Here is a 13,382-nt window from a genome sequence, read left to right as displayed (position 1 = left end):
GAGAAGATAGAGGGGTGTGGTTCCCAGGGTGCTCATCGGGGGGTTTTCTGCAAAAGAAATGTCTTGTAGGCCACCCAAAAGAAATAAGCCTTTGCTTTAGTTAATGACCGTTAATTAATGGCCGTTAATAAATGACTGTTAATAAAATGACTATTCATTTATTATTGCTTTGCTTTTATTAATAACCGTTAATTAGATATTGCTTCGCTTTAGTTAATAACCGTTAATTAGATATTGCTTTGCTCTAGTTAATGACCGTTAATAAGCTGTTGTTGTCCTGGATTGCAATGACTACTTCTCAAGCTAGTTGCTAGTGGCCGCTATTACCGCTTTTAGCACAGTCTTTGTCTTTCAGAAAAACTAAAATGTTAGTCATGCTAAACATGCACACACTCTATGAGTACTCACTCACACACACGCACACACACACACACACACACACACACACACACACACACACACACACACAATGCACACACTCTATACACACTCACACACACACACACACACACACACACACAATGCACACACTCTATGAGCACACACTCACACACACACACAAACACACACAATGCATACACTCTGAGTACACACTCTCAAACACACACACACACACACACACACACTCACACACACTGCACACACTCTATGGGTACACACTCACACAACTGTTTTCTTTTTTAAACATGTTTATTTTTTTTATTATTATTTTTTAACAAAACAAGACATACAACAACAACAAGACTCGGCTCAGAGACTCAAATATACAGACAAACTTTGCTCATTAATTAGGCTATGTGACGGCACAGAATGAGTAAATAAATGAATATAAAATTGGAAATGAAATACAATAATAACATAAAATAAAAGGTCCTATCCATTTTACATGAATCCTCTTATTAGTATGGTTTCAATATTTAACCCCATAAAGGACATGAAAGGTTCCCATTTTCTGCGAAAAATGTTATCCTTATCATGTAACTTACATGTCAAATAATCCAGTGTAATATTCTATTACAACTTTATGCCACTGTGTTCTCGAGAGGGGTTTGTCAGTTATCCAGTTTAATAAGATGCATTTCCTTGCACAGAAAGTTAACATTTTATATAATTTCTCTTTGTATTTGTCGTTAATAAAACAGTTTGATATCCCAAGTAACATGCAAAGAGGATCACATTGTAGTGACATGGATAAAATCTTATTTATATCTTGCCCAACCATATTCCAAAAATGTTTAATTTTCCGACAGGACCACAGGCAATGAGTAAGACTCCCTATCTCTATTTTACACTTAAGACAGTGGGGGGAGAGGTCAGCATTGAACTTATTACGTTGGGAAGGGGATATATGAGCTCTGTGCAGAGTTTTTAACTGAACTGCCTTCACCTTGTTACAGATACTCAAGGTCCTTGCATTATCCCACGCCTCATCCCACTCCTCATCTGTAATCTCCACGCCAAGTTCTCCTTCCCATTTACCCTTCAGGTGTAAAGTTCCAATAGTAGCGCATTCCTTAAGCAATCTGTAAAAGAAACCTATGGAGTGGCCTATTTGAAGTGAGAAGAGATATCGCTCTATGCATGAATTGCTTTGGTCAGTAAGAATTGTTGTATCTTTTTTAATGAAATCTCTTAGTTGAAGGTATTGGAAAAAATCCTGTTTAGGAATATCATACTTTACCCTTAACTGACCAAATGACATCAATGTGTTTCCAACAAGTACATCACCTAGCCTGGAGATCCCTTTAGTACTCCAGATCTGAAAGCCAGGATCCGTTATTCCTGGCAAAAAAATCTAAGTTAGCACATATTGGTGTAAAAACAGAAGTGAATTTATGTCTACCCTCCAATTTTCTAACTACCCGCCAGGCCTTGACAGTATAGACTGTAATTGGATTATGACATGCATTAACTAAAGGTTTTTTTGAAAATAAGAGGTTTGGAAGAGGTAGTTTGGACATAGAACTTTCTATATCCAACCACATGGACAGGGGATCTTTGCGTATCCAGTCAACGATAAAGCGGAGGTGTGCACTAAGTTGATATTTCCTAATATCAGGGAGGTCAAGGCCACCCTCTGAGGATGGAAGGCACATACAGTGCCACTTGAAAGTATGTGAACCCCTTGAGCACTTAAGCGTTTTCTGTTGTTTTACCATGATTTTTCATTTTTTTCATCACCAATTTTCCATAGATGAAATGTCAGGTTTATGTTTATCATTTGCATGTACTTGTTGAGAGGAAATTGTTTGAGAAGCCAAAAAACTACATGAAACATGGAATTAGTCCATTTCAAAAGTAAGTGAACCCCCAGCTGAATTGGTAAAGTCAAGCAGGTAACAGATTCAGTGAAACTTATTTGGGTGCTTAATTAGTCAATTAAGCAAACCGTTCATCTGAGACATCCTTAGGGAAAGGTTTGGGCAACACAGATTAAAAGAGAGAGGAAACCAACCAAACTACTGTAGTGCCAAGGTGTACCCACACCAGGTAAAATCAGGTAAAAGTCAACCCACACATCACCTCTAAAGAGTTTCGGACCTCTCTGGCAGCATCTGGGGTAAATGTACATGGGTCTACAATCAGACGAAAATTGTTGGTTTTGATCGTGACAAAATAATTCTATCTCGGACTCATCTGTCCAAAGAAGGGACTTCCAGAAGGCCTTTGGTTAATCCAAGTGCTCTCGGGCAAAGTTGAAACGGGCAGTTTTGTTCTTTCTTGAGAGCAGAGGCTTCCTTCTAGCAACCCGATCATGAATGTCATGTCTATAAAATTTTCGTCTGATTGTAGACCCATGTACATTTACCCCAGATGCTGCCAGAGAGGTCTGAAACTCTTTAGAGGTGATGTGTGGGTTGACTTTTACCTGATTTATTCTTCTTCTGGTGCTTCTTGGTGATGGTCTTGATGGGCGTCCACTTCTAGGCAGAGATGCGGTCATGTTGAATGCCCTCCATTTCTAAATTATTTGTCTTGGATGGATGGATGGAGCTGGAATCTTTTGGAGATGGTTTTATAGCGTTCCCAAGACTGATGGGCTGTCAGAACCTTCTTCCTGATGTTCTCGGATATCTCGTTTCCTTTCAGCATTGTTGATCTGTGTGGGTACACCTTGACACTACAGTAGTTTGGTTGGTTTCCTCTCTCTTTTAATCTGTGTTGCCCAAACCTTTCCCTAAGGATGTCTCAGATGATCGGTTTGCTTAATTGACTAATTAAGCACCCAAATAAGTTTCACTGAATCTGTTACCTGCTTGACTTTACCAATTCAGCTGGGGGTTCACTTACTTTTGAAATGGACTAATTCCATGTTTCATGTAGTCTTTTGGCTACTCAAACAATTCCCTCAAAAAAAAGTACATGCAAATGGTAAACATAAACCTGACATTCCTTCTATGGAAAATTGGTGATGAAAAAAATGAAAAATCATGGTAAAACAACAGAAAACTCCTAAGTGGTCAAGGGGTTCACATACTTTAAAGTGGCACTGTAGTTGCTAAGCTAATGCGGGGCTTCTTCTTTGCCCATATGAAGGAGCTAAACCAACTATTCAGACTTTTAAGGGTTTTATGAGGCAAAAGAACTGGAATCATCTGAATAGGGTAGAGAACTCTAGGCAAGACATTCATTTTCAGGAGAGCCACACGTCCCAGCCAAGAGATAGGCAATGTATTCCATCTCTCCAAATCCAATCTAATGCGTTCAAACAAGGGGGTAAAATTTGTTTTATACATTTTATCAAATTCAGGGGTTATATATATTCCTAAATAAACAAAACCAGATGGGGACCACCTAAAGGGGAATGGACATGGAGTTTTAGGTTGACACTTCAGGCTACCCAGGGGCATTGCTTCCGATTTGTCAAAGTTTATTTTATATCCTGAAAAGGCACTGAATTTACTAATTGTGTCAATGAGATTAGGGGTAGACACCTCAGGCTTAGTCATGAAGATCAGGACATCATCTGCATAAAGGGTTATCTTGTGCTGTCTATTGATTATAGGTAGACCATAGATGTCCTCATTCTTCCTGGTTGCCTCTGCTAAGGGTTCTATAACAAGAGCGAACAAAAGAGGGGAGAGGGGGCAGCCCTGTCTGGTGCCTCTCTGAATGCAGAAATTAGGCGACCGCAGTCCATTAGTAAGAACAGAGGAAAGAGGATTATTGTAAAGTAATCGAACCCAACTGATAAATGTTTCACCTAAGCCAAACTTGTCTTACACATAAAAAAGAAAGGGCCATTCAACGCGATCGAACGCCTTCTCTGCATCCAGAGAGACGACCACACCATCCATCGACTGTTGATGGAACTTTTGAATTGTGTTCAGTAATCTACGCACATTATTGCATGAAGTACGGCCTTTAATGAAGCCAGTTTGGTCTTCATGAATGAGCACCGGGAGTAAGCCTTCCAATCGTGTAGCCAGTATTTTGGAGAGAATCTTTAAATCTACATTTAATAAGGATATTGGCCTGTAGGACGTGCAGCGGTCTGGTTGTTTTCCTTTTTTCAATATCAACGAAATGTTGGCCTCCCTCAGAGACGCAGGTAGGATGCCCCTTTCTAAGGAATCTTGTAACATGTTCAACAGAGGTTCAGCTAAAAGGTTCTGGAACTCCTTAAAGTACTCACTACTCAGCCCATCCGGGCCAGCCGCCTTCCCAGAATGCAATGCATTAATAGCATCCAGTACCTCCTCTCTGGTTAAGGGTGCATTAAGCCTGGACTGTTGATCTTCTGCGAGTTTTGGAAGATTGAGAGAGGAGAAAAAAGTATCCATTAAATCTGACGTATCCTGCTTTAGGTCTGAGTGGTAAAGATTTTCATAAAAGCTTCTAAATGTGTCATTTATGGCTGCATAATCAAACAACTGCTCACCTGTATCATCTATGATTGAAGGGATCATTTTAGAATCAGATTTTTTCTTTGTTAGATAAGCCAGATAACGCCCAGCCTTATCACCCTGCTCGTATAATCTTTGTTTAGCAAATCTAATTTGGGCCTCTGCGTGTTTTGTTGAAAGGGAATCTAAGGCTGAGCGTAATGCAGAAATTTCTTTAAGTCTCCTTGACGACGGTGACGTAATGTGATCTCTTTCAGCCATCTTAAGCTTAGATTCCAAAACATTTCTTTGTTCAGCCTGCCTACGCTTCTTACTGGATACATACGATATGATGAGGCTTCTTGCAAAGGCTTTAGAGGTTTCCCAAAGAAGTGACGGATCATCAGTGGAAGCCGCGTTAATAGATAGAAAGGATTGAAATTCTTCCGTAAAGTAAGATATGAATTTGTGGTCTGTGAGAATTAAAGGGTTAAACCTCCAATATCTTGTCTGTGGGACTGGATTTCCAACCTGATATTGAATAAAAACAGCAGCATGATCAGATATAACACACTACCGATAGAGCTACAAGTAATGGACTGAAGTAAAGTTTTGGGAACAAAGAAATAGTCTATACGTGTGTGACATTTATGAACTTTTGAGAAGGTATATTCTCTATCCGTTGGGTGTTGGGCCCTCCATATATCTATGTAATCTAGATCCTCACAAAGGGCATTCATAAATTTAGAGTTGTGAGAGATGGACGTTTGTCCTGCATGAAATTTGTCTATACAAGGATTTAAATAGCAGTTAAAATCTCCTCCTACAATACTATTCCTGACATTGAGATTGACAAATTCAGAGAATGCTGTAGCTAGAAATTCACTTGGATGGCCAGGTGGGTAATACACATTCATAATGGCAATCACTTCTCCATACAATTCACCTTTGATAATGACATACCACCCTAACTTATCTTTAATGCAGTGTGTGACTTTAAATGGTAGGTTTTTCTGGAATAAAATAGCAACTCCCCTGCTCCTTGATGGAAAACAAGAAAAAAACACCTGATCGTACCCCCCTTGCTGCAATTTTAAATCTTCTATTTCGTTTAAATGGGTCTCTTGCAATAAAGCAATTTGAACCCCTTCCCTTCAAGTCAGGACCTTTCGCCGCTTAACGGGTGTGTGGATACCATTAACATTCCAAGTGCATAATTTAAGTAAAGGCATAGTCATTTTAAATCACAAAATGAAACAAAAATATATCCTGAGCCCATTGCCTACACATTAGTAAAATATAATTTGAGTGGGATACAAGCCGAGTACTAAACATCAAACAACAAACAAACATATGCCAAACAGCATACTGGCATTAAGCCTAAAACTAAACACTGTCTTTCTCTAATCAAGAGATGTCGAGCGAAGGGGTTCCCTAACGACAGAAGACTGTGATCTGCTCGATGTGCTGCGCGGTGGCGCCCTTATTCAGCCTGTAGCACGTTACTGCAGAGTTCAATGTACTCACGTCATCGCGTGGATCTCACATGAAAGCAGTCCTCCAGAGTGTAAAACAGAGAAGGAAAAGAAAACGGGGAAAAGATTTAAAAGTAAAAAGTAAAGAGGCAGGAAATCTTTGAAGCCTAGGAGCCATCATCACCACTGGTCAGGTTGAGGGAGTCGATGTACTTCTTCACCATATCCGGGTCTTGGAGTAGTTTAGTAGAGCCACGGAAAGTGACTCTCAACGATGCTGGGTAGACTTGAGAGTATGTAGCTCCAATGGCTTTCAGACGTTTCTTCACACCGTCAAATCTCTTGCGTCTGCGGAGGACGGCAGCTGAGAAGTCTTGAAAGATCATTATTGTGGAATTATCGTGTTTCAAAACTTGGTTTTTAGTCCCCATGTTCCACGAAGCACTCATCACCCTCTGCTTATCCTGAAAATTATGAAATCTCACCAGGATTGATCGCGGTTTCTGGGCGGTGGAGGGCAAGGGTGCTAGGGAGCGATGTGCTCTTTCTAGCTTGATCCTGCCCGCTTTGGTTTCGATGTTTAGGATTTTAGGCAGCCATGATTAAAAAAAAACGTGTTGGATTATCACCCTCCACATATATTTTTCCTCCGACCTCTATTCTCCAAGTCATCGATATGTTCGCTTAAATCCACCACCTGTTGTTCTAGTGCCTTCATCTTGTTATCCATTGGGCCCATATATCCTCCAATGCAGACACTCTGCTCTCCGCCTCTGTAATGCGTTCATCATGACTGTCCAGCTCCTTACGATGTGCTTGCAGTAAATGTGACAACGGGCTTAGCTTCTCGTCAATAATTTTTGAGACGTTAGCAGTAATTACTGTGACCATCTCACGTTGTGCGGGTGCAAGCAAGGCCTTCTCGCTAGCCTCACTGTCCTGCTGTGTAGATTCTTCTGGAGTATTCTGCTTTACTTTAGTTTTGCGTGACATGGTATCCACCTGCCTCAAAAAGTAGGCATTTATACTCATTATATGCAGTGGCGGACCTAGTCATTTGGGGGCCTAAGGCGAACATAGCCAGGGGCCCTCTTCATCCGTCCTTTTAATGCAAAAAAAAAAAAAAAGGGCCACCTCAAAGCAGGGGCGGACTGGGGGGAAAAAGTGGCCCGGGAGTTGTCTGTCAGAGCGGCCCACTTAATATACGGCGCGTTGCCCGCTCAATGTATGCAAAATACCCATACACTTAACATAATTTTGGATGATTACAAAGAAATAACATTATATATGTTTTTTAATAACATTTGGATCCACAAATTTGCCTGGATGGACACATGGAATAAAATGATACTGGCTATTGTAACACTCCAAGGTAGGTATAGTTTGCTAGATGAATATGCTTAACTCTGGACTAGTATCAGATGGTTAGGCCTATATGTATAACTACAGAGCCTTTAGGAATAAATGTCAGCAGAGAAAGAGTACACATTTTTTTTGATAATGATTAGGGCGACCTACATTAAGCAATATCAATTTTTTTGTAGGCTGTTAACTCATACAGCAATACCTTTTTGTATAGTAGATGGCAGCACACAATCAAAATATTTCCCCTCTACCTACATAGCTACAGTAGCTAGTTATATGAAAGAAAGTTGCATTCAGGAGCCTTCATAAGCAAACATGATTTGGCTCCACATTAAATTATCCCACTTTTTCATTATCCACATGTCTCAAATGTTGTATGATGCAACATAGCTTTACAGGACACATAAAATATGTCCAGTAACAACTTAAAGAAGGGGGCAACATATAAGTCAAAACCAACTATATTTATTGACTGATCTCGAAAGTATTGGCTTACAAAAGCTAAATAAGTCTTCACAAAGAAAATAGTGTTAGGGCAAAAAGCGAACATTCACACTGTACAACCTATGAAAAGTGACAGTGGTAGCCTACAAATAAAGAAATACAGACCGCGTTAGCCACTTCACAGCGTGCTAGCCATGATTTTCTTTCGTTCCAATTCTTGGATTTAGGGTTCCACCCTTTGTAGAAACCTGTTGAATCGATACATTTGGTGTAGGAAGTCCTAATTGTTTTGTTGTCAATTTATCTTAATTAGTACGCCTACAGAGAAAAAAAATCTCCTTTTCCTGAAAGCAGTTCGTCACCACAATAGCCCTTAAGGTCCGCCGCCACTGGTTTGAACTTTATTGTAGAAATGAACAGAACAGAACATACGATGGGGTGTAAACATCAGTGGTAATGGTAGTGTTGCATGCTGGGTGTGTGATTATGTGTGTGTGTGTAGGGGTGTTAAAGGTGTCTACGAGGGAGACACGCAAGTATTAGGCTAGCGTGATTGACATTTAATAACAAATAAACATAGTAAGACTGACGGAGGAGATTCGAAAATAGTAAGAAAATAGTAACCATGAGTGTGAATACAGGTCACTAGGAGTAGTATAAATACCAGACAGTGATTCCTATTGGTTATCATTAGAGGTATATAATGTATTCGGTGAAGCAAGGAAAACTGTCGCAACCGACGATAGCTGCGGGAGGGCCGGTTGGTTATAGACTTGGGCCATCCCATCAGCCCATCGGCCCATCGGTGCCTGGGTGGGCAATTTATCGTGGGCCTTCTGCTGGGTGGGGGCCTAAGGCAGTTGCCTAGTTCGCCCCTATGGTAGGTCCGCCACTGATTATATGTTACCACAGAGCCACAAGAGTCCACGAAACACTTTCCTTACAGGCAGAAATGATAAATTTAACGAAATGGCGCACCAGCTCAGCTTGATTCAACCGTTCCTCAAGCCGCCATCTTGAAAACCACAATAATTGTGGTTTTCAAGATTGTTACTGTTAAAGCGCACACTTAGAGCTGTGAGTTACCCTTTTCATTCCATCTGCATTGGTTTCTCCTGCACAATTTCCCCCCAATTTTTTGGGAATTGTTTTCCACAATTTCCACAGTGAAAGTACAATGAGGTTTGTGTGTTTCTTTTTGTACGTGTGCACTCTTTGTGGGAACAAAATTACGTAAAATCGCACCAGTTTTTCTCACCCTGTTTATTTTCTCTCCCTATCTCTCTCTGCCTCTCTCTCTCTGCCCCCTTTCTCTATCTCTCTCTCTCTCGCCGTCTCTCTCTGCCTCGCTCACTCTCTCTCTATCTCTCTCTATCTCTCTCTCTCTCTATCTCTCATACAGAACTTCTTCCCTGAGCAGATGGTAGCGTGGTGTCAGGAATCTAATGGCTCAATCCCACCTTCCCAGCTCTTACAGGTCAGACACATATACACACTAGGGATGGGAAGATTCACCGGTTCGCATCGATGCACCGGCATAAAAGCTCACGATGCGATGGCCCGGATCAAAACAGTGTGCACCGGATACAATGTGGAATGAATCGCGATGTATCGTTTCTAACATTTTTGCATCGGTATAATCCGAATATAAGACCAATAATTTTATATTTAGATAGATTCTTCCTCTCTAACTGTTTCTTAAGCGCGCTCTCACCTCCACTGCTATCAATGGCCGATTCTCGTGAAGTCTATAATTTTCTAAAATCTCCCTCTGCCTGCAATACCGCTCTCTGCCTCTACGCAACTTAATTAAGTGCAACTTCGGCGCTCTCATTAGGCAAAGACAGTGGGATAAATTACTGTTAACGGTGTTTTTTGAGTGGAAGTCTCCAGAAATCTGTTACCTTATTGAACGAAATTAAAAAGAGTGAACGTGCCGTTCAGAGTCACCAGAATGAACACGTTCACAGTATCGTTCATCAGGCAGTAATACAGTAGCCTACGTTCAGTTCACGTTCACCAACATTATGAACGAGTTCAGACACAACTCTGGCGATTGATCCACGTTTAAAAAAACCTGACCTTCTTGGAAGACCACGGCATCAAGACAAGATATTCATTAAGATAATAGCAGAGGCGGTGATGATAGAGGAAGAGGTAGGATTATACTCCATATACCGTAGCTAAACTCTCTATTTGTTACTTGAATTTACCTGTATCTTCCTTAAATTGGAAAAGGAAATCTAGCAGCTAGTCTCCATTATACTGATTTTTGTCAGGGCCAGGCAGATGAAACAGAATTTGACAGGAGCCCACACAAAAAGGAATAGAGAGGTTTGTTCTGATAGGAACTGTGCCAAAAGTTATAAAACAATGCTTTCAGCCTTGGCAAAGAGCAACCTGTCCACCCCAGCAACAAGTGTTCCCTCTGAAAGAGTGTTCAGCACAACTGGTGACATAGTTACAGCACAGCACAGTTTGCTTTGTTTCATCCTGATCATGTTGATCAACTCATATTCCTAAAGAAAAACCTTAAAATAGGACAAATTAGTTAAATTTAGTGTGTGAGGCAGTTGATCCACTGGTTTAGGATGGAGAAAACTGTGTTGTGACTGGCAGGTATAGTTAAAAAAAAAAATTGCATTCAGAGACCACTAACACACACACACATACACACATAGGTACATGTTATACTTTGTCAGAGACCTTGTTAATGATTTGTTGTATGACAAATAAATGAATCATTATGTACCATATTAAATTGCATAGAATTATATTATTTTGCATCGCATCTCGTTGAATCGCATCGTGTCGAATCGCACTGCATCGCAATAGGGGTGAATCTTATCGTATCGCATTAGTAGCTGCTTTTATGTATCTTGAATGTATCGGATCGTTGGCAGTGCATCGAGATGTGTATCGCATCGTCCTCAGTGATGAGATGCACATCCCTAATACACACACACACAAACACACACACACGCACACACACACACACGCACACGCACAGAGGGGCAGAAAGGGAGTGAGAGAACGTAAGTGCCCCTGTTCTGGGCCTGGAGAACATTTCTAATTCTGAATTCTGTCTCTTTAGGGAGAGTCTGTGAGAATCTAGGTCAAAGTAGAGGGCCTTTGTGTGTACATGTGTGTTTGTGTGTGTGTTTATGTCTGCACACTTCTACATATGCCTGTTTTCAGTGCTTTGAATCCAAGTTTTCCTAGTCCTGCAGACTGTTGTGCTTAATCTCGTGTGTGTGTGTGTGTGTGTGTGTGTGTGTGTGTGTGTGTGTGTTTCCTCCTCAGAACTTCCTAAACTCCAGCCGCTGTCCTGAGATTCAGGGTTTTCTGTATTTGAAGGAGACGGGTCGTAAGTCCTGGAAGAAGCTCTACATGTTTCTGAGGCGCTCCGGTCTCTACTACTCCACTAAAGGCACATCAAAAGTAAGAAAACTGTCTATTATGGGATGGAATATTGGCCACGTTTGCGTTGTCATGTTTACGTTCACACTCATCTCCAACCACAGCTCGTTTTGGTGAACTAATACATGACGTCAGTCTATAAATAGACTTTGAATATCGATTATTTCACAGTCTAGCCACTAACTGGTGCTAGCACGCTACACCTCTGCGCCAACACCACTGTACAACTCCACTGAAGGGGCATGGTAAAAGAGCTTAGACTCAGTGCTGTGTTAGATGTGATATTGATAAAATTGTTGACATCGAAACAGAAGAATGCAAGAAAGATCTGCTTTTCTTAAGGCGAGACACGGCAGGCAAAAACATCGTTTTTTCAGCAGTGGTCAATTTTGAGATTTTGAGCTAGTTCACTCCCTAAACATGTAATCTTTCATACTAGCATAAAGAAAATATCCTTATTATACATTAATGTGTATATTTATTCACATTTTGTCTGTTCGCGGCGTCAGCATTCTCCTATGGTTTCCTGGAAAGTTATCATTCTAACGTAACGTGCAGTACATCGGTTTTCTGATGCCTAACATGTTTGGTATGGTTGGAAAGCTAAGTTTCTCCCACAGAACGCTATGTACTCCAAATAAGGACATTTCCTTTCCAGCAGTAACCAATGATGTTAGCAAAAACGGGGCTTTAAAACTAAAGACGCAATTTCATTGGTTTGCGGTGGTTTCTGATAACGTGATTCGTTCAGACGCATCACGTGGTATGGCTTGATACTTCCTGGACTCTTTAAATGCGATTTTCTCAAAATGAGTTTTTTGTCATACTCCAAGGAAAAAATCTCCACTTCAGTTCAACCTATATATACCAAACTTTCCAGTCTTGTACCCAACTATATTATGAAGACATTTACAGAGGGATTTGTAAATATATTATTCCTAGCCTGAATTATATAACATTATATCCCCTAAAACATGGCGAAAATCAATGTTTTAAGGCTTTTCTGATTTACAGGAAAACAAAAGTAGATATCCATAAATCCCTCTGTAATTTTTTCCCCATCTAATATGCCAACAAAAGGGAAAAGTAATTTTTAACCTGACTTAAACCCATGATCAGATTTTTTATTTTAAACATTATGCAAATTTGTGCATATTTAATGAGATAATGCCTAATTTGCATATTCAAACATCAAAATACAAAAAACTTGTAATACGTTTTTTTCTCATCTAAACATGAGTAATCAACTGAGAAAGTTTCATGGTGATACCTATTATTTAAGATTTTTACCCTATTCACCTGTAGTGTCTCGCCTTAAGGGAGAAGTGTTTGTCTTCTCTCTTCTGGATCTACCAAGAGTTTGACTACTTAGACAGAAGACAACATCATAGGTTTTTACCACTCAGATCAAACGCTGAGCTGATTCAATCGTTTTCGGCACGTTTTTTTATGTAGCCTTTCGCGACTCCCTAACCCAAATGAATGTATCACCACAATGAACACAGTGACGTGGGGATGGCAGATCCAGACTGATGTCGCTGCTGGGGGTTAAGCTTTTCTGCCTGACTCCCACCTCCCTTTTCCCTCACACTGTTTTAGCATAATGCACTCATTACACGAGTGCTCACCCGCAAGCAGACATGCATGTCAGGATGCAGGGCTCACTGAAGTGGATGAGTATTGTAAAATCGTCCCCGCTGGTCAAATTAGGAGTTAGGACTGTTCTCCACCAATCAGAACGACTCACTAGGGTGGGAGGGATTCCCCAATATGCCCATGTGGAGAGGAGAGGATAGAAGTGTAGCCTCTGCCTGGGCATCGTGTTTGTGTTTGTGTTTGTGTTTGTGTTTGT

The 13,382-nt window shown here is 40.6% G+C and overlaps 1 protein-coding gene across 2 annotated transcripts in view; it reads left to right on the top strand.

Moving 5' to 3' along the window:
* LOC308381509 (growth factor receptor-bound protein 10-like) overlaps positions 1 to 13,382 on the top strand; it is a 94,823-nt gene that overhangs the window by 74,795 nt on the left and 6,646 nt on the right. For both annotated transcript variants that reach the window (XM_080859096.1, XM_080859097.1), the window contains exons 8-9: positions 9,513 to 9,587; positions 11,414 to 11,551. In XM_080859096.1, the coding sequence (XP_080715222.1) occupies positions 9,513 to 9,587; positions 11,414 to 11,551 (213 nt within the window). The remainder of the gene's footprint in view (positions 1 to 9,512; positions 9,588 to 11,413; positions 11,552 to 13,382) is intronic.

This window comes from Sprattus sprattus, assembly GCF_963457725.1.
Source record: "Sprattus sprattus genome assembly, chromosome: 20".
Classification (NCBI taxonomy): domain Eukaryota; kingdom Metazoa; phylum Chordata; class Actinopteri; order Clupeiformes; family Clupeidae; genus Sprattus; species Sprattus sprattus.
This window is presented reverse-complemented; position numbering and strand designations above follow the sequence as displayed.